Genomic DNA, 21877 nt, shown 5'->3' with positions numbered 1-21877 from the left:
TCGAAAGAGAAAAGAGTGGACCATCTCCATACAGAACTGCTCTAAGAAAGAAACTGTGAATCAAAGCATTTCAATTGATGGGGAAGGGGTAAAAGGGGAGCAACACCTTGAATCAGAAATATAAAAGTATAAAGAAAGGGACAAAAACCAGGAAGAAATCAGAGTAGATTAAACTCAGAAAAGAGAAGGGAAAAACAAGATGAAAAAACAAGTCAGAAACGAAGACTTCAGTTATAGTAAAGTTCCCACTGAAAATAGATTCCAATGTGCATATAATAAAATACATTGAAGAAAAACAGGAAAACAATCCAGAAAAAGAGATTCATTTTTTTTATTTGACAGTTTAAATGGAAGATGGGTCAAAAAAAGCCTAATGTGGCCTGGCCAGTGTGATTTGGTAGTTGGGCATCAACCTAGAAATCAGGAGGTCACGGTTCGATTCCCGGTCAGGGCGCATGCCTGGGTTGTGGGCTTGATCCCCAGTGTAGGGGTGCAGGAGGCAACTGATCAGTGATTCGCCCTCATCATTGATGTTTCTCTCTCTCTCTCTCTCTCTCTGAAATCAATACAAATATTTTAACTCTAATGTGTGTAATTATTGTCCCTAAAGAAGAAAAAAAGTATATTTAAAACTACCATCCAAGAAAACTCTGGAAATAAAAGATCTGAATCTGAACATCAAAAAGTTCATACCAGAAGAGAAACTCAACAGTAGAGCAACATGAGGAAAGAAAATGCTAACCAATGGTTTTATATTCAGTCAACTGCCCTTCGAGTGTCAAGACTAGAAAAACAATTTTGAATATGCCAAAAACTCGGGGAATACTGTACTCACTAGCCCTTCCTGAGGAAATTTAAGGGCTCAATTTCATCAGGAAGAGGTGTTTGGGAAATTTTCTACAAAAAGACTGACTGAATATTTCATGTATTTTGTTTTGTTTTTTAGCCCAAGAAATTTTGGGTTTCAACAAAGAACCATTCTCCTGAATATTTACATTGATGGGGAAGTGAGCATACACTGACCTCATCTTGTAACACCAGTGTAACATCCCTGATCATCACCTTCTGTACATGACTGCAGATAGTATGAACAGTAGCCAGTTCATTTCTAGTTCCCCACCACTTGTCAACCCTCTTTTTTCTTCCAAGGAGACTGAGTTCTACATTGACCTTCACAATAACTGCATCCCTTTAGAGTGACGTCAACATTTTCTCGAACGTTGACAGTTGATTGCTGAGAATGGTCTTTATCCTCACCATAGATGCAGCAAAAAAGGAGTTTTGTTTATCTTTTTGAACTAAGATTAAAATCAAGAGTAGGGACATAAGTAGAACAGTACCTAAATGTTACCTGTTCTGACAAAAGACTGGAATAAAAAAACCCGAGAGAAAGGGGACCGAAAGGAAAAACCAGAATGAGGTTAATGCATGTAGTTTATTAGGAGTGATTCAGAGGATTTCATCTGAAACAAAGAAAAGCTTAGGTAACAAAAAGATATTTAGTGTACTATAAAAGATACAGGCGTACCTTGTTACTGCACTCTGCTCTGTTGTGCTTCATGGATATTGCATTTTGAGCATTTGTGGCAACCCTACACTGAGCAAGCTTATTAGAACCATTTTTCCAACAGCATTTGCTCATTTTGTGCCTCTGTCACATTTTGGTAATTCTTCTAACATTTCAAACTTTTTCATTATTTTTTTAAATATATATTTTTATTGAATTCAGAGAGGGAGAAACATCAATGATGAGAGAGAATCATTGATTGGCTGCCACCTGCACTCCCCCTACTGAGGATCGAGCCCACAACCTGGGCATGTCCCTTGACTGGAATGGGACCTGGGACCCTTCAGTCCGCAGGCCGACGCTCTATCCACTAAGCCAAACAAGCTAGGGCAAACTTTTTCATTATTTATTGTGATCTGTGATCAGTGATCTTTGACATTACTATTGTAATTGCTTTAGGGAGCTAGCAACCACACTATGCCAGACAGCAAACTTAATTAGTAAATATTGTGTGTGTTCTGATGGGTCATTCCCCATCTTCCTGTCCTGGGCCTCCTTATTCTGAGACACAACAATATTGAAATTAGGCCAATTAATAACCCTGCAATGGCCTCTAAGTATTCAAGAGAAAGGAAGAGTTGCACACCTCTCACTCAAAATCTAGAAATGATTAAGCTTACTGAGAAGGGCATGTCAAAACTAGGCCTCTTGCCCAGCTGGCATGGCTCAATGGTTGAACGTTGACCTATGAACCAGGAGGTTAAGGTTTGATTCCCCGTCAGGGCACATGCCTGAGTTTTGGGATCGATCCCCAGTGTGGAGCGTGCTGGTGCCAGCTGACCAGTCTCATCATTGATGTTTCTAACTCTATCCCTCTCCCTTCCTCTCTGAAATCAATAAAAATATATTTTTGTAAAAAGCTAGGCCTCGCCCTAAGGGGTTTGGCTCAGTGGATAGAGCGTCAGCCTGCGGACTGAAAGGTCCCAGGTTCGATTCCGGTCAAGGCATGTACCTTGGTTGCAGGCACATCCCCAGTAGGAGGTGTGCAGGAGGCGGCTGATAGATGTTTCTGACTCTGTCCCTCTCCCTTCCTCTCTGTAAAAAAAATCAATAAAATATGTTTAAAAAAAAAAAATATATATATATATATATATATATATATATTCAAAAAAAAAAAAAGCTAGGCCTCTTGTGCCATAGAGCCAAGTTGTGAATGCAAAGGAAAAAGTCTTGAAATTTAAAAGTGCTATTCCAGTGAACATACAAATGTTATGAAAGTGAAACAGCCTTGTTGTTATGGAGCAAATTTTAGTGGTCTGGATAGAAGATCAAAGCAAGTACAACATTCCTTTAAGCCAAAACCTAATCCAAAGCAAGGCCCTAACTCTCTTGCAGTGTAGGAAGGCTGAGAGGGATGGGGACACTGCAGAAGTTTGAAGCTAGCAAATGTTGGTTCATGAGGTTTAAGGAAAGAAGCCATCTCCATAACAGAAACGCAAGATGAAACAGCAAAGTGCTGATGTAAAAGCTGCAACAAGCGGGTGCAGAAGATCTGGCTACGACAATGAAGATGGCTACACTAAACAACAGATTTTCAGTGTAGATGAAACAGCCTTATATTGGAAGAAGATGCCATTTAGGACTTCCATAGCTAGAGAAGAGAAGTCAATGCCTAGCTTCAAAGGCAGGCTGATTCTTGTCAGGGTCTAATTCAGATGGTGTAAATTGAAGCCGATGCTCATTTACCGTTCTGAAAATCCTAGGGCCTTTAAGAATTCTGCTAAACCTATTCTGACTGTGTAAATGGAACAACAAAGCCTGGATGGCAGCACATCTATTTACAACATGGTTTGCTGAGTATTTTAAACCTGCTGAGACCGACTGCTCAGGAAAAAAATAGTAATTGCCTACCCTTTTTGCTCCAAAGTGACATTTTTATGCATTAATTTGAGAGAGAGAGAAATATCAATTTGTTCTTATTTATGCATTCATTGGTTGATTCTTGTATGTTCCCTGACTGGGGATTGAACCCACAACCTTGGCGTATTGAGACGATGCTTTAACCAACTCTGCTACTCAGCCAGGGCTCCAAAGTGGCTTTTAAAAGAATCAGGTGCCTATACTTGTATATAAGGATTTCTGGTGCCAAGAATTAAACAATCAGATGCAACCTTATTATGCAACATGACCAATAAGATGCTTCTCTGTTATATCACATGTATATTTATGGTTCAAGACACAGTGGGCAATTATTGTGTTAGCTGTTGCCATTTTTTAATTTGACAGTCTGAGGAAAAAGAGGTCAATGACAAAATAGGTATTGCATGTTTTAAAAAATCTTGCAGCACACTGGTTGAAAATTGCTGGTCTAGACATTGGCAGTTTTAGAGATGAAAAGCAAATTAAGAACTCATCTGTTGTGTGTATTTTAGCACAAATTTTTTAAATCAACTGATGTAATCCTTTTTATAGAGAAGTGACACACCTAGTTTATGGCAAAACTTGAATAACAGGATGAGCTTCTGATTCAGTCAGTGTTCTTACCATCATTATTGTTAATCTTGTTAGCTAACATTGTAGCTAATAAATTTGTGTCTCAGAGAAGTGGAGGACTCCATTTTGACACAAACGTTTAGCTTTTTATTATAAAAAGCTCAGGGCTAGGTTTTCATTTTTCAAATCCTATTTGCCAGATTTTGAACTAAGGTCTTTTAGGGGGTGTATATAAGTGCTGTGTCATGTATTATTAATTTCTTCTACTTTTAAGATTGAACATTATTCACAATCCCAAAGGAAAAGAAGAGACTCATTCGGGATGTTTGACGGTTATGATAGCTGCAGTGAGGACACAAGTAGCAGCTCCAGCTCTGAGGAGAGTGAAGAGGAAGTTGCTCCTTTACCTTCTAATCTCCCAATTATCAAAAACAATGGACAAGTCTACACGTACCCAGATGGCAAATCTGGCATGGGTGAGTATGAATGCCTCAGCCTTCACCTGCTATACAACTTTATGTTTTAAGGATATGTTTTGGTTCCATATCTTCTGTCATTTCCCTCCCTTAGAATTTTTAAAGGGCAATTTGAAGAATCTTATAGTTCTAGAGTAGATCATTGGGTTTGTGCTTGATGTCTTTGTCTACCAACCACCTTCCAGTGGAAAGCAAGTAAAACAAAATGAAAAGAGAAGGCAGTTGAGAAACTTAATGGGGACTTAAATTTTAAGATTAGATAAGGAGACCTTATGTGATTGAAAATGTGTAAAGTAATAGACTTATAGATTTAAGAGAGACTTTTCCTCTATGACAGTTTCTTACAAGTTTTCTGTTTTAATACTTTCAGTGGTTGGGTATCTAATTAGTGAATAGTATTTACATTTAACCAAAATTATCCTTGGTCTAACTTTTATCTTTTGATCTTATTGCTTTTTTAAAAAATATATTTTGTTGATTTTTTACAGAGAGGAAGGGAGAGGGAGAAGGATAGAAAGTTATAAACACTGATGAGAATGAAACATTGATTCAGATGCCTCCTGCACACTCCCTACTGGGGATGTGTCTGCAACCAAGAATCGAACATGCCCTTGACCAGAATCAAACATGCCCTTGACCAGACTCCAACCTAGGACCCTTTAGTCCGCAGGCCGACGCTCTATCCACTGAGCCAAACCAGTTAGGGCTGCTTTTTATTTTTTTATATATGTGTTTTTATTGATTCTAGAGATAGAGAGAGAAACATCAGTGATGAGAGAGAATCATTGATTGGCTGCCTCCTGCACACCCCAGACTGGGGATCGAGCCCAGAACCCAGGCATATGCCCTGATCAGAATTGATCTGTAACTTCCTAGTTTATGGGTCAACAATCAACCACTGAGCAACATTAAGCCAGGCTTAATGGTACACAGATAATTCTAATTTTTGTATGGTGACATAGTTCTAGCGTGTCTCGGGCACACTAAGTAACCCTAGTTGCCCTAGCCATTTCTCATAGTAGCACAGTGATTTAATTCTTCAATATCCTGCTCACTTGTTTCTGGGAATACTTCAGATTATGCAGTAACAGGGTAACAACTTGTCCAAGACTGTCCTGGATTTAGGATTGGAAGATCCACATCTTGGAAAATACCTCAGGCAAATGGTTGGTCACGCTGTGTGATTAGGGCAGAAGGCGGTTCAGTCTGTTCTCTCCTTTCTTTTCAGGACAGTATGTTTGCATTCATGCCAACAAAATTGCTTTAACATTTTTTAAAACTAATACTGAATTTACAAATAACTAAAACCCTTTGATCTGTACCACATGAAATAAACCAATTTAAACCAGTTATGTGCTTTTGTGGTTGATCTTTTTTTAAAACCAAGGTATAAGACTTTGAAGCTCTTCAGTAACCTTTTACTTATTAAATTCAGCCATCTTGTGCCCTGGCCTAAAGGCTCAGTTGGTTGGAGTGTCGTCCCTTACAGCTAAAAGGTTATGGGTTCGATTCCAGGTCAGGCACATGCCTAGGTTGTGGGTTCAATCCCCAGTCAGGGTGCTTATAGGAGGCAACTGATCGATGTTTCTCTCTTTCCCTCTCCCTCTTCTTTTCTCTCCTCGTCCATCCCTTCCTGTCTTCCCTCTCCCTTTCTGTCTCTCTCCTTCTTTCTCTAAAATCAATTAAAAATAAACTTTAAAAAGGAAAAAAAGAAACACAGTATGGCAAATCCTCAAAAAAAAAAAAAATATATAACTAAGCAGTTCCACTCCTGGGTATATTCCTGTTTATCTTTTTTGAACTTCAGTTCTTGTGACCCTTCTTTCTGGTCTGCCTTTCACATTATTGTCCATTAAGGTAATTTACAAAAGATGCACAATAGTGGAGTTTTGTTGCCCTTTATTAGTTAATAATAAGAGCATATATCTCAAGCTCCGGCCCTATCCGTTTGTCTTGTCCCTGAACATGTCTTGAGAGAATCGTTCTTTTGCCCTTCGCAATTTTCCAAGAACTGGTTTTTTAGGTATCAATCTCTGCAATATTTTAAAGGCTTACACGATACTTTGTATTAATCCTCAGTCATGTTACACCTTTCATCTTTTGTTTATAATCTTTCCAAACACTGCAACTCATAATGTAGATGAAAATGCCTGGCACCTGATGAGCACTAAGGAAATGTTAGTTGAATCTGACTTACATTTGTTTGTGTCTTTTGATCCCTTTTAAAGCCTCTCAGACCTTCGGTGCTCCTAGCCATGGCATCATACCAATCTTCTCTCTCACTTTTGTCTAGGCTTTTCTACCATTTGTATAGCAACAGATAGAATAAATTTTCTGTCCTTGAGAAGGAAAAATTTTAAATTAAAACTTTTAGGCAATTTGCCAAAACCGGTTTGGCTCAGTGGGTAGAGCGTCGGCCTGCGGACTGAAGGGTCCAGGGTTCGATTCCGGTCAAGGGCATGTGCCTTGGTTGCGGGCACATCCCCAGTGGGAGGTGTGCAGGAGGCAGCTGGTCGATGTTTCTCTCTCATCGATGTTTCTAGCTCTCTATCCCTCTCCCTTCCTCTCTGTAAAATATCAATAAAATATATTTTAAAAAAAAAACTTTTAGGCAATTGGAGAAATTATTAAACGGTTAGATTAAAATTGATTTTATTATGTGATTGCGACACCAATCTTTTTATTTTGTTTATTAGCTACCTGTGAAATGTGTGGGATGGTTGGTGTGCGAGATGCTTTTTACTCTAAAACAAAGCGTTTCTGCAGTGTTTCATGTTCAAGAAGTTATTCGTCTAATTCCAAGAAGGCAAGCATTTTGGCCAGACTTCAGGTAACGGTACAGAAACCTTCTTATTCTTTATATCTGTTATTTCTATGGCTTTCACTGTTTATCTGTCATTTGATTGTGATTCACCACACTCCACTCTGCCCCATTGGTCAGTTACCATTTTACACCCCACATTTTTAGGAAATAGGTCAGCCCCAATGTTTGTTCCGTCTGTAGAATTGACAACTATTATAAATAGACAAGGCATAGTATCCAGAATAAACTGAATTGTATAAGTGGGTTAAAAAAACCCTTTTTCTAAATAATTATAAATTTAATAAATATCTTTCTATATGCAGAAATCGAAGCCATTTCCCCTCGTTTTCTTTTGAGTTAACATTAAGGTAGAATGTTTCAGCATTTGAGGGGATATGATTTCACTTTGGTTTTATTTTCCCATCATTTTTGCTTTGTACTTTCGATAACAACCCATTTGATACCTTGCCCAAATGTATTTGGTTAATCCAACTAACCTTTTTGAAAAACGTTCATGATATAGAAGGAAAATCATATTTCTCTGTATATCAGTACCTACAAAATAACTGGAGAGTTGACCATTTGTCTTAAGTTTTTACTATTGTAGCATATAAACAATGTTTTAAAGGCATTGCATATCTGAGTTTTGTAATATATTTTATTTTTGTGATCACATTTTTCTTATTCTCCTTTAATTTATTACTGTGATCATTACATAGCACTGAAAGGATTATTTAAGTCCCCCAAATTAAGGAAATACATCACTTAGATGTATTTCTATATTTCAGAAAGACAGTGCCTAAAGATCCTGAGCATTGGTCTGTACCCAAATGGATGGCAGTTTGTCACACTGTGAATTTGGCCCATGATCATTTTGTCATTGATCTTTTTCGTTAGCGCTAAAGGTATAAACCTCAGTCACTTACTCTTTAAACGTTAAATTATCTTTTCTTACCATATAAATAGCAATGCTTGGCAACCTGCATGAGTGAATAACCACTGGTTTTATCTAGTAAAAGAAAGAATCAAGTATCCACCACAGCCTATATTTTAACATCTTATGGGATGTAATTTTTTATTAACATATTAATTTGCATATTGCTGTTTTTGTCTATGCCAGCTCTGCTACCCATGTTAGATATCTACATTGCGCCAGAACTCCAGAATACATTTCTCATGTTAAAATTCCTTGTATGTTCCCTCTGCTTTAATAATTTTCTAAACCCTCGATGTTTACTTAAGCAGAATGAGTAGTATGCAATCAAATTAGTTTTTGATGGGGGGGAGGTGAAAAGAATCCTATTTACTTAACTCTTCTTGTTTTAGGGTAAGCCTCCAACAAAGAAAGCAAAAGTTCTTCAGAAACAACCTTTAGTTGCTAAACTAGCCGCATATGCTCAGTATCAAGCTACCTTGCAAAATCAAGCAAAGACTAAAGCAGGTAATGTGGGTGAATGTAATAAAGGTGAAATAATTTGATAGATGCATCTAGTTTAAATAATGACATTCTAATTTGGTTTCTAGTAAACTAAGCTATTTCTATGCCCTATTAGCACATGACGGTTTTGATTTCAGTAAGTTATTCTAGAAGAGGATATTCTAGAAGGTCCCGTACTTGTGACACCTCCTTTATATTAATGGTTTTTATCTGGTTTGGTATTTTTTATGTACTGTTTCTCAGCGCTTTGGATGGTAGGGAGCATTGTGAAGATAATTGGCAAAGAAATAGGACATTCAGCAGGGATTGGGAAGAAGCGAGTCTTAAGAGGAAAGGACCATTTCTAATAGAATATTCTCTGGCTGAGAGGTAAATAGAGAGTAAAGTAATGAAAACCCTACTATTAGGTGGTAGATACTGGATAGACTTCGCCCTCAGGTTCATGTAAGAACTGTGTGGGAATGAAAACAAAAGTAGCCATAGCCATATTAGTTAATGAACACCTGCTCAGCTGTTCTTTGCTTCTCATAACTGGAGAGCTCTTAATTCACTTCTGAGTAGTATATGTTATATATAAAAAATATTTAACTGTTATTTGTTTGCAAATGTGATTGATGCCAAAATTTATGTTCATCTAGAGAAGTTGTTTAATCTTTCCAAAAAACACACCTTTAAAGGTGATAAATTAATTTTATATCATTTCACATTTTAAAATAATAGCCTTTTTAAAGATAAAAGATTTGAGAATTGTAATATATCTAAATTTTTTTTTATTTCAACAGTAGTCTCCATGGAAGGTTTCAGCTGGGGTAACTACATCAATAGCAATAGCTTTATAGCAGCTCCAGTTACCTGCTTTAAACATGTGAGTATGGAATTTCTCACCTCAAATTGAAATGCTTATTTATTGCTAAATCTGGAGGTACAATAACACCTAAGCATCTTACCCTTAGATTTTTATTTTATACCTTGTAATGGAAATATTTTATTATAACTATCAATAGCTAAAAAATAACTTCTATAAGTTTTATAAGTAAAAGCTTTGTATAAAGAAATTGCAATCTGAAATTATTTTAAACCAGGAAAAATACTAGTCTCATCCAATTTTATATTAACTTGCTGGTTTTGTATAAAAAAATAGTTATACAGTGGCAATGTCATGTGGTTCAACAATAGAAATCATCTATCATGTATGTTACCTAAATCTTTGTGATTTGACCTGATAATTCAGAAAAGAAAGGGTTTTTCTTCCAGTTTTATATTTGTCTACAAATGTAAAAGCACCAGAGCACAGAAGGAACCATTAGTAATACAGTATTGTGGGCTGAAATATTTGAGATATATATCATGCATAACCCTTTCCTAGATGTTTTTTTAGCAATTAGATTGTTACGAAGCATCAAATAATTCAGAGTTATGTATAAAATGTATCTGATGATAAGTTCTTTCCTTTTGATTCTATTTCTTTTTGATTCAAGAGCCTGTGATAAATTATCTGCAAATTTTTTTCCTACAATGCTTTTGTAACCTGACTACAAGTTCAATTTATATATAAAGGTTCTATCTGCTAATGACCATTTATAAAAAAGAGAATTTAGAAAAACAATAAATGAAATTTTGTTTACACTTAACATTTCATTAAGTTAGGGCTATACTTTTAACTAATAGCATGTAAACAAAACTGAGTTTGAGTTCTTACTGTGGAAATCCAAATGAATTTTCATTCATTCATGGCTAATACAAGATCTTGATCAAGGCCACACATATTAATTTAGTGGTAGAAATATAAATTAAAGCAAGTTCATTCATTTGCTGGTTTTCTTTCTTGAAAGTACAAGTGTTAAGCCCTTAGTCCTGGTGGCATGGTAACTATCTGAACCAACTTAAGTGGAATCTTAGATACTTACCACAGTGGAAAGTAGGTGATTTATTACTGTAATGTTGATGATGGTGTCACATTTGTGAGAGCTATAAAATACATGGCAACAGCAGTTTTAAAGAGAATTACTCAACAAATTTTCAACTGTCCTCTTGGGATAGATTCCTGGAACACTTGTCTGTTGTCTCCTGAATAGCCTTTATTCTTTACTATCTTTAACACTGGTTTTTATGTTTCGATATCATAAGCCATGTCTAGCTATTTTATGTAAGTAGTCAAGGATATTTTTTAAATAGCATATCAAAGTCCCAATTTCATATTTTATTTCACATCCATATCTTTGCATAATAAAACTATATCTCAATTATAATAATTAAATTGATTTTCTTTTCAACTTTGCTTTATTAAGATTAAAGTATTGCCCTACTGGCTTGGCTCAGTGGATAGAGCGTCGGCCTGCGGACTCAAGGGTCCCAGAGTCCCAGAGTCCCAGGTTCGATTCCGGTCAAGGGCAAGTACCTTGGTTGGGGGCACATCCCCAGTAGGGGGTGTGCAGGAGGCAGCTGATTGATGTTTCTCTCTCATCAATGTTTCTAACTCTCTCTCCCACTCCTTTCCTCTCTGTAAAAAATCAATAAAATATATATTTTTTTAAAGATTAAAGTATTATCCTATATAATAAAAGGGTAATATGCAAATTGTTCGTTCGACCGGAGTTCTACCAGGGGTAGAGTTCAACCAGGGTGGGGCCGGCCCGCCAACCTCCTGCGTCCCCTCCCCCCGGCTGGCTCAGGGCGGGCCAGCCGGACCCCACCCATGCATGAATTCATGTACCAGGCCTCTAGTTATATAAAATAGAGCATCTAGCTTTAATCATGTTATCCATAACGAATGCTGTCGCCCTGGCAGGTGTGGCTCAGTTGGTTGGAGCACCTTTCCCCATACACCAGAATGTGGTGGGTTCGATTCCTATTTAGGACACATATCCAGGTTGCAGGTTCAATCCCTGGTTGGGGCACTTCGGGAGGCAACCGACCAGTGTTTCTATCTGTCTATCTGTATCTCAGTTTCCCCCTTTACCCTCCCTCTCTCTAAAATCAATTTTTTTTCTTTTTTTCTAAAATCAATGTTAATAATACAGTGGAGACTCCTTTTGCACGCAGAGGCAAGGCATCTGTCACCAAGTGCTTTTCTGCTCCACTCATCTTTCTTTACTGCCTTCTCCTTATCAAATAGGGAAAAACTTACATTGGTAATTTCTAAATATGTATTCGTACTAATGAGTTTGCTTTGTGGCTTAACCAGCATCTTCATCTGAAACCATTTGGTTTAGGAGATCACACCTCATGCTACACTTGGTTTGAGGTGTTGTTTAGAGTTGACTCTTCATGGTTCTCCCCCTGAGATAGGTTTCCAGGTCTCCAAGGAGGGTTACTAGCTTTGGCTGTAGAAAACCTACTGTCGGGATCAGCTGGAAACAGGAGATCTGCCTAACACTGGTTCATCAGTAGGGCCTGCTTCCTCCAGACTCTACATACGCCTTGTCTTCAACTTGAGCACAGGGTGGGAGCCTTTCCCTGCTAGGGGATTCTTCATTAAAACATAATCTTTAAACATCCAATGTGGCCCTAGCTTGTTTGGCTCAGTGGGTAGAATGTCAGTCTACGGACTGAAGGGTCCTGGGTTCGATTCCAGTCAAGGGCACATGCCCGGGTTGATTCCCCCACTAGGGAGCATGCAGGAGGCAGCTGATCAATGATTCTCTCCCCTCGTTGATGTTTCTATCTCTCTCCCTCTCCCTTCCTCTTTCTCTAAAAAGAAATCAATAAAAATATACTTTTTAAAACAACAACATCCAGTGTGTAACATGGAAGCAGAGTTGCTCTGATTGAACCAGGAATTTGGGGGGAGGGTGGTGTGATAATTGCAATATATATGCATAGTGGTTTATCCTCAATTACAACAGCATTTGATGTTTTTTATAATTTAGCAATGGAAATCAAGCTCAGTTGTCATTAAATATATCTACTTAGAAATCTGTATATTATGGTTGCCACATTTCTGATATATCTTTTATTTTTTTCTAGGTGGTAGTTTTCAGACTTTTTTTTTTTTTTAAGCATCAGCATTCCCCTTTTCCCTAATAAACATAGCTAGGATAAGAAGAAGCTGTTCTGATTGTCTGAAAGGGCCGGGGGGGCAATTGGGGGAAAAGGAGACATATGTAAAACTTTAGACAATAAAAAAAATAGGGAGAAATAAGGACACGTATGTAATACCTTAATAAAGAAAAAAAATTAATTAAAAAAAAAAAAGAGGTGGGATGGAATGGAATGGCCAGGGCCTTGGCCCTTGGCCCCCCCTTCCTTGTCAGTCCCTGAGGTTGGAAACCACTGAGGTGTAGACAGTAGCACTTTTAACTCTAAGTCATATGGCACAAAACTCTGAGTCATCTTTAAAATCATCTAGTTCAGCCCTGCCCCAGTAACTCAGTTGGTTAGAGCATTGTTGCCATAAAGACTGCCGTCTTTTAAGTTGAAACGCTCCTATTTCCCATGATTTGCCTTATAAAATGAAGTAAAACATTCCCTAAATATTATAGCAGGGGGCAAAATTGGTTAATATCAAATGTACATGAACCACACAAAAGCTAAAATCATCCTCCTTCAGTTACGTGTTTGTAGGTTTCATATTTCTTTTTTTTTTTTTTTTTTTTTTGTCCCTGGACTATATACTCTGGTGTCTTGTCATTGTGATCACTAAAGCCAGAAATGCTGTCATCCTGCTTTTTCCCCCTTGAAAGTAGTTTTAGTTTTCTATTTTTTTAAAGGTTCTTTTTACATGTGTGCCGTAACTTTAAAGCTGAGTTTACTATACTTTCTCATCCTGTCTCCACAAATAGGAGCTGATATATCTTCCATGGTATTTTCTAATCCTTTCTTTGCAGCATGTATCACAATTATATTTTTAAATTTTAAGAATAAAAGAAAAGCCCTTTTGTATGTATATGTACACAGTAGTTTATAGTAAAACTTATCTGTTTTCTCAGATACGTGCTTATTAAAATAATCTTTCAATTAAAAAATATTTTTCCCTAACCTTGATCACACATAGGCACTTACTCATTGAAAGTTGAAAATAAATATGACTTCGCATTCAGTTTAACTATGTTAGAACCTTCACTGTGTCGTCCTAGATGGAAATTAAAACTTAAATTAGTGTCTGCCACTTAGTAGTGCCCCATCTGAGTTAGCTATTGTGTTGCCACAAATGATTCTCTCCAGGAAAGCAGTGAACTGTAATATATAAAAATCACCAGTTTTAAAGAAAACCTAAGTAATCTAGATTATTTTCTTAAACAATATAGGTTTAATGTGTTTTTTTAGTTATGTACTGTTTTATGTCTTTCAAATTAGTAACCACTGCTTTTCCTTTTTATGTGCAAATGGCATTCTTTCGTTTGTAATTCTTTCACCCCAAACATCCCATTTTCCTTTTGTACTTGCCTTGCAATTCCCATCTCCCAGCTGCCACCACCCCAAAAAATAGATTCTAGTATCAAAGGTGAATGGGAACGATTTATTTTTCTCTTTCTGCTTCCTGTTAATTCTGGCAAATAGAGTATTTAGGAGTTCTAATTTCTTTCTAGTTAATTTCCTATAATGTTTTCTCCCTTTTATTAGCCAAATATTTCATCTTTTTCTACTTGATGCACTTTAGTAATCATATGCCTGTTTGTCTTAAAATATTCTAATGATGACTTTTTCTGCACTTGCCATATCATCATTGGGGTTGATTTTTTTTTTATTACCTATATGCAATTTCAAGGCTAACCTCTGCCCACTTAAATTCTGTTAATATTGAAGATTGTGTGTGTTTATCAAAAGTTATAGGTTGGACCTGACCAGTGTGGCTCAGTGGTTGGAGTGTCTGTCCCCAGACCGAATGGTTGCAGGTTCAATTCCTAGTCAAGGGCACATACCTCGATTGCAGGTTCCCCAGCCCTGGTAGAAGCGAGTGTAGGAGGCAACCAATTGATGTGTCTCTTCACGTCAGTGTTTCTCTCTCTCTCTCTCTCTCTCTCTCTCTCTCTCTCTCTCTCTCTCTATCTCTCTCCCCCCCTCTTCCCCTCTCCCCCCTCCCTCCTTCTCCCCTCCTCCCCTCCTCCCCTTCTCTCTTCCACTCTCTAGAGATCAATGGAAAAAATATCCTCAGGTGAGGATTAAAAAAAATTATAGGTTGGCAGCTCTGTGGAAGGAAATCTGTATTTCTGCCGTGAATCGTCTTATGTGCAGTGAATCAGCCCTCTGAGCGTCTAAATACTAGCCATCCAGGCTAATGGACTGTCTGGGAATGTTCTTGAAGTGCAGAAAATAAGGCTTCCCGTCGACTGATTTCCTGCAGACAGTCAGGTGGAGGTTATGCATTTGTGCTGGGGAGCCCTCAGCATTTGGACGTGGCCGTGTCCGCAGGACCTGATGATAGCTTACCTTGCAGGGAAGGAGAGTCGCTCCCAGATAGCCTCACGAGCGGCCTGGAGCAGGAAGTGGTGAAGCAGATCTTCCTGGTTTGGGAGGAGCCTGAGGTGGACCTCTCGCCCTGAGTCTGGAAGGTAAATTTGTTGTTACCTGTAAATTATGGTTCTGCTAGTTCATGCTATGCCAATCCAGACTTTCAGAGGTATCCCTCCTGCCAGCAAGAGAAGACAGATGACTTGGATGAAGATGGCTGTCAAGCCCTGGGTCATTTAGTCTTCCACACTTAAGAATATTCATTTTAAACAAAAGGGCAGATATATCTATAAAATTACCTTATTTCAACACATCGAGCACATACTGTGCAGTGGCTCTAGTGCTCTTTTTTGTTTTTTCTTCTTTTTTTTCTTAGAGTAAACCATATGGATTGGTTTAAGAGGGCCTAGCAGAACCACAAACTTACAGGCAAGAACAAATGTCACTTTCTGCTACTTTCTCCTATACCAATCCAGACTGTAGGGACCAGAACATAATAACCCCTGCTAAAGTCAACATGAACTTTATTTTTTAAGTGAGCATATTGGTACTTTGTTTTCTTTAATAAAATGTGACTAAAAGTTATTTTCTCCAAATAATTGTTAAGGCTTTTTAAAAAAATCAGTATGACATTGTCATATCTAGTGCAAAAAGGAGTCCTGTCTGCCAAATGTACTTAGCAATGTGCCAACATAAACCCCAACTGCTCAGCAATACGATGCCTCTTTCTTCTCAATGAAAAATAAACCCATTCCATAAGATTTGGCAGCCAAACAAAGAGGGATGAATGACTACCCTATCTTAATTCAATACATACATTTAACTACATCTGTCTACTCTAATTGGTCCATCCTCACAGAATTGAACACATGGTCTTTGTGTTAATTTATCTTAGCTTAATCTATGTTACCTATCTTCCTCCCAGCCTCTCCTTTTCTGATCATATCTGCTGGCAATAGGGATGGCCCTACAGTCTAGAGTGATATAGGGGGAGATAGCAGAACCCAAAGAGTCCAGTATTTCCATTTTTAAAAAAGCAGAAAGAGGTAATCATGATGGATGTATTATTTTTTGCACAGCTCAGGGAGGTAGTTACATGTATCCTTCCAGAATCACACATAGTTAAGATAGGCCACTGTCTTCAAGTTTGTTTGCTACTTTAAGCAATAGCCATAGATTGATTCTGTGTTTGGTGCCAGACTTATCCTAGCTCGGTATTATTTGACATTTTCTTCCTCTCCTTCAGAAGTTCCATATAAAGTATTGAGAGGATAGGGTTCATGTTTTAGGCTAATCCTCCTATTGGGTTAGCATTTGCCAATGTATGGAAGGCTTTGCATGGAAAACATTGCCCAGTGTTCAAATTGGCTAGATCCTGTGACTCCTAGATGTCTTTGTGTTTGCTCATCTTTGAGCCTTGAAGCTATTTTGTCTTTTCCTGATTTGCTCGTATTATCAGGTCTTTTATAATCTCACCTAATCATGATCAAGGTTCTAAATTATATTTCATGGAGCTGATGTCAAAGGCCACAGAGACTGTTTAGTATGATCAGCATTTACAATCCTGAATTCACTTGGTTTAATTTACCATTGCATATGCTCCAGATAATTGTAAATGGCCTCAAGTTATAAGGATTAAAATGTAATGGAAATTGTAATTTAGGAACATATGTGAGATTTTGGAAAATCCCTTCATGATAGTCATTTGATTGGTTTTCTGAATCCTCATTTTAACCTTTTGGTCTGGAGGCTACTGATTACCGGTTCTAACACTGAAAGTTTTCTCTTTGTTTATAGTAATTCCTGCATGAGAAATTTAGAAATAACAAATTATATAACAAGTTACTATGGTATGCATCTTCAAAAACTCTTCAACTCGCACTTTTAAATAACTGTACCCAGTGCTTTTGCCACATGTCTGTTTAACAGGCTATATTTCTGTTCTATGAATTTAACTAAGTAGAAAATACAGATATTTAAGTTTTGTTTCTCCTTTGTTATTGGAAACCACATTGCTAATAGGAATTATTTTTCTTTCTGCTCTTCGGTGAGATCTTTTAAAATTAGAGATTAAGCTAAAGTGTATTTATTCAGTGCATATTAAAAATAATGCGTTTCTTAAGTCACCTTTATCCTGTGAAGTCCCTCAAGTTGTGCTTCAGTTTTTACAAAAATTGCTGCTCAAGTCTTATATTAGGACAGTATTGAATTTTGGTCGACATGGATCTATTCTAATATATGTGAATCCTCTTCATCTTGAGCTTGACCTTGTCACTGGATTTTTACAAATAGAATTCTGTGAAAAGGGGAATAACAATTATGTTTTTAAAGAAAAGTGAATGAATTAAATGGCATTTTTAGTTTAATATTTTTATTATTGATAGTAATGCTTAATTTTGAATGGTATGTTTTAGGTTTTATGTTAATAAGATGATAATTTAGTAATTTTTATATGACAGGCACCTATGGGGACCTGCTGGGGTGATATCTCAGAAAATGTGAGAGTAGAAGTTCCCAATACAGACTGCAGCCTACCTACCAAAGTCTTCTGGATTGCTGGAATTGTAAAATTAGCAGGTGAAAAGCACACATCTTGTTCTAGAAAATGCCGATTATGTTTGTAACTTTTAAGGAAACATACTACTTGTAAATTTTGCAAATGTTGCCAAATAAATAAATATGGTAATAGCGCAGGGGTTGGCAAACTTTTTCTGTTAAAAGCCAGACAAGTATTTTCAGCTTCTTGGGCAAAACAGTCTGTCACAACTATTCAACTCTACCATTGTAGCATCAAAACAGCTGTAGCAATACACAAATGAATAGGCATGCCTGTGTTTCAGTAAAACTTCATGTATAGCCACTGAAATTTGGGTTTTATGTAAATGTCACCTATTATGAAATACTATTCTTTGTTATTTTTTCAATCATTAAAAATGTAAAAACCATTCTTAGATGGCAGACTACAAAACATCAGGCCAGCCCTGGCTGGGTGGCTCAGTTGGTTGAGCATCATCCCATGCACCAAAAGGTGGTGGATTTGACTCCAGGTCAGGGCACATGCCCAGGTTGTAGACTCGATCCCCCGGGGGGGGGGGGGGGTGTGTGTGCAGGAGGCAGCCAATCGATGCTCTCCTCTCACCTTGATGTTTCCCTCTGTCCCTCTCCCTTCCTCTCTCTCTAAAAATCATTAAGAATATTTTTAAAAACAACAACAAAAATCAGACCAGATCTGTGAGCCGTAATGTAGTTTGCCAACCCCTGGAAGAGGAAAATACTTTGAAAAGTAACACACAGTAGAGGTATTAAAAACAAGTGATGAGTCACAATACCAAAAGTCAACTGGTATTGATAATTTCATGTATCTTGAGTTCTTCCTTTTTCTTCATTTCCACTACTTTTGTGTCCCCTGACCCTGATTACCTCAGTGCTCATGAAGTAAATGCATTAGGTATTTACTCTGTTAGGCACTGAAGGCAGGTGATGTGCAAAAGTGTAAGACTTGTTTTTTTTCTGTGAGCTTCCATCTGCCAAATGTTGGAAAAGTTTACGACAAGGTGCTCAGTGAGTGGTGGTGTCATAGGGCACTGTAGCACTTTAGGGGAGGGACAGCCACTCAGATAAGAAAAGTTACCCTTAGATTACTGGAAGAGGTGTCTTATCCTGCTCTTTCTAGTCCTGTCTCCAGAAATTCTCCCCCAGTCATCGATAGACTTAACTTCCCTGAAAATGAACTTAATTCCATTTTTACAAATTAAATTAAATGTCTTTAATGCACAAATGAATAGGCATTTCTCTATTTTTGTTGCTCTTCTTCAGGACCTTTCTGGCTTCTTTGTCCTTAAAGGGTGAAGATGGTCTGCATTTACAGCCATTTGAGTTGCACCGTATACCAATGACCAAATCTTTTGTTGCTCCCCAATATAAGTGATCTGTTCTAAAGAGATTAATCTTCCTCCGCCCTCATACAGTGTGTTCTCTGTCATCTCTGTGCCTTTGCTTACTCTCACAAGAATGTCCCATGCTTTGCACTTGGCATATAACCAATTCATTTCCTATCTTTTCCTTGAAATGCTTCCCCTGCTTTGTAAGCATTTTCTAAATGCTACTCTTATCCTCTACACCATAATTTAAAACAGCAATATGTTGTTTCTGTCCTAGGTGTTTAAGTCAGTTGCATTTAATATCCGGGAATTATTTCTGCCTTCCATCTCTGATTTTACATTTCTGTTTTATCTAATTGCCTCATATATCTTATTCTAAGCCACTTTAGTGATGTTTTAGAAGTGAGCCTGGTGTTAATCATGAACTAGAGCTCAGCAACAGTTAGCAAACTCATGAATTATTCTGTGACTTACTGCATTTTAAAACTAAAGATGTAATGCTATAAATTTTTATCATAGATATTAACATGTAAATGCTGACTAAATGTAGCTCCCGGCCTGAAATATAAGTTTATTTGGCTTCTTTTATTCTACTAAACACCTTAAGTTAAACTTTAATCTATTTTAACATAAGATTTTATTAAGTTATAAACAGGTTATATCTTGTACTTTCTTCTTTTTCTACAAAGTACAGCTTCCTATTTGCTTAGTACATAACAGTTTTTTAAGTGATTTCACAGACTTTTATCTGTGTTTATTGAATTTATTTACCTAGCATTTTCAAGTCTTATTTCCAAATAAACAGGACAGAAAAATTTAGACTCTTGAAGTAGCTAAATCCAAATTATCCAAGAATAATTGGTGGCCTGTTGAGCTGAGTAAAATAATGTCTTTGAAATGTGTCTTAACTGTGTTTCTCTGACTTGAAAGATTTTATTAACTAACCATACACAATCTTCTTCCTTTATTTTCAAAACTACACATTCTAATAGAACTTTCCCAACTCTGTTTTCACTGTGAATTTCTGTTTTAAAATTTAAGAAACCATGGATAAAATTGAAATATATTCTAAGGAGGAAGCCATGCTCTGAAAACAGTAAAACTAATTGTGTTGTACAAATGGTTCTCAAAGTCTGATCCGTACACCAGGGGCAGCAGCATCACTGGGTACTTGTTAGAAATGCAGATTCTCAGACTGACCCAAGATCTGCTAAATCAGAATCTCAGGGGTGGGGCCTAGCCATCTGTCTGTTCTCAACCCTGCAAGTGTTTCTGTTGCAGATGCACGCTAACGTTTTAAAACCATCACCAGCAGCTAGATCCTGTTTTATTTCATTTATTTTCTCCTTATGTGGTGATTAATTTGTTGGTTTCAGGTTACAATGCCCTTTTAAGATATGAAGGATTTGAAAACGACTCTGCTCTGGACTTCTGGTGCAATATATGTAGTTCTGATATCCGTCCAGTTGGCTGGTGTGCAGCCAGTGGGAAACCTCTTGTCCCTCCTAGAAGTAAGTAGTTTACTTATTCTTACTGTAATGTAAATCCACATACTTAAATGCACTTTCACTCATAGTGACATTAAGGTGATACAGAAATTAAAAGTGTATTTTTTGGTTTCAATTGACTTAATTGCTGGCAAGACATATTTGTTTTCTCTATTTTTTTTTTGCTCTTCAGGACCTTGATATTCTAAATTGCAAGGAAATTTGTTACTATTTTTTTTAACAAATACTTTATGCAGCAATTCACTCTTCACTGAAGTGTAACTGGTTCTTTCTTTTGTTTTAGCTATTCATCATAAGTATACGAACTGGAAAGCTTTTCTAGTGAAACGACTTACTGGTGCCAAAACACTTCCTCCCGACTTCTCACAAAAGGTAAAGATGGGATCTTAGAAAGGGACTGAAGTGTCAAATGAGAGCTCTATAAAAAGGAGTAACTTTCAAGTTTTTAAGGAATTGTGTTAATTTAGTGAGCCAGAGCTGTAGTAAATATCATTATTTTTAATAGTGCAATAGTAAAATAATTGGTAGACTTCCGTCATGAATCCCAAAGAGTTTTTGTCTGCTTTTGTTTCAAGGTTTCAGAAAGTATGCAGTACCCTTTCAAACCTTGCATGAGAGTGGAAGTGGTTGACAAAAGGCATTTGTGTCGAACACGAGTAGCAGTGGTGGAAAGTGTGATTGGAGGACGGTTAAGACTAGTGTATGAAGACAGTGAAGATAAAACAGATGACTTCTGGTGCCATATGCACAGCCCACTCATCCATCATATTGGCTGGTCTCGAAGCATAGGCCATCGATTCAAAAGATCTGGTAAGCACCTGTCATGAGAACTCCTGTTGGCAATGTCATTGAGGCTGAAGTCTGCTACTTGGTTATTTTCCTCTACAGAACAGCTTAGGTCAAAGAGAGCATTCTCGTTGTCTGGGCAACTTATCCTACCTTAATCGAGAATCTTCACACAGAATATTTGTGTCCTAACTAATTCCTTCTTCCACTTGTCCTCAATTTAAAAATAATGCATTTTTGGTCACAACTACATTTGTTTTCTTACATTTTTCTTATCCACCCCATTTGAAAGATCTCAGTCTGTATCCTTTCCCTTTCCATTCAATTTTAATCAAAATAGCAGAATTACCTGTGGTTAAACTTAATACTAAACACATTAAAACACACTTAAAGTTACAATTCCCTCCTTAGGGAATTACCAGCATTCTAATTGGCTGAGTGTACTTAATGGCACATGTACTCTGAAGAGAGTAAGACTATTAAAGGTTATTAATCATAAATGTAGAAGGCATATATTTTTGCCATGTTTTAGAGTATACATACCTTGTGAGTTTGAAACCTTCAAAGAAACGTGGTTTTTGGTCTTCTCACAAAT

General features: G+C 37.2%; 1 protein-coding gene across 4 annotated transcripts in view; it reads left to right on the top strand.

The window, feature by feature from the left end:
• MBTD1 (mbt domain containing 1) overlaps positions 1-21877 on the top strand; it is a 46843-nt gene that overhangs the window by 8524 nt on the left and 16442 nt on the right. For 2 of the 4 annotated variants that reach the window (XM_080682474.1, XM_080682472.1), the window contains exons 4-11: positions 4275-4476; positions 7173-7306; positions 8606-8720; positions 9500-9582; positions 17567-17684; positions 20365-20499; positions 20780-20868; positions 21072-21306. In XM_080682474.1, the coding sequence (XP_080538600.1) occupies positions 4323-4476; positions 7173-7306; positions 8606-8720; positions 9500-9582; positions 17567-17684; positions 20365-20499; positions 20780-20868; positions 21072-21306 (1063 nt within the window). In that variant the 5' untranslated portion in view covers positions 4275-4322. Of the gene's footprint in view, positions 1-4274; positions 4477-7172; positions 7313-8605; positions 8721-9499; positions 9583-17566; positions 17685-20364; positions 20500-20779; positions 20869-21071; positions 21307-21877 lie in introns of all 4 variants that reach the window. The other 2 variants (XM_080682473.1, XM_080682471.1) reach the window with 1 other exon arrangement.

Source organism: Plecotus auritus (assembly GCF_963455305.1).
Source record: "Plecotus auritus genome assembly, chromosome: 7".
Lineage (NCBI taxonomy): Eukaryota > Metazoa > Chordata > Mammalia > Chiroptera > Vespertilionidae > Plecotus > Plecotus auritus.
This window is presented reverse-complemented; position numbering and strand designations above follow the sequence as displayed.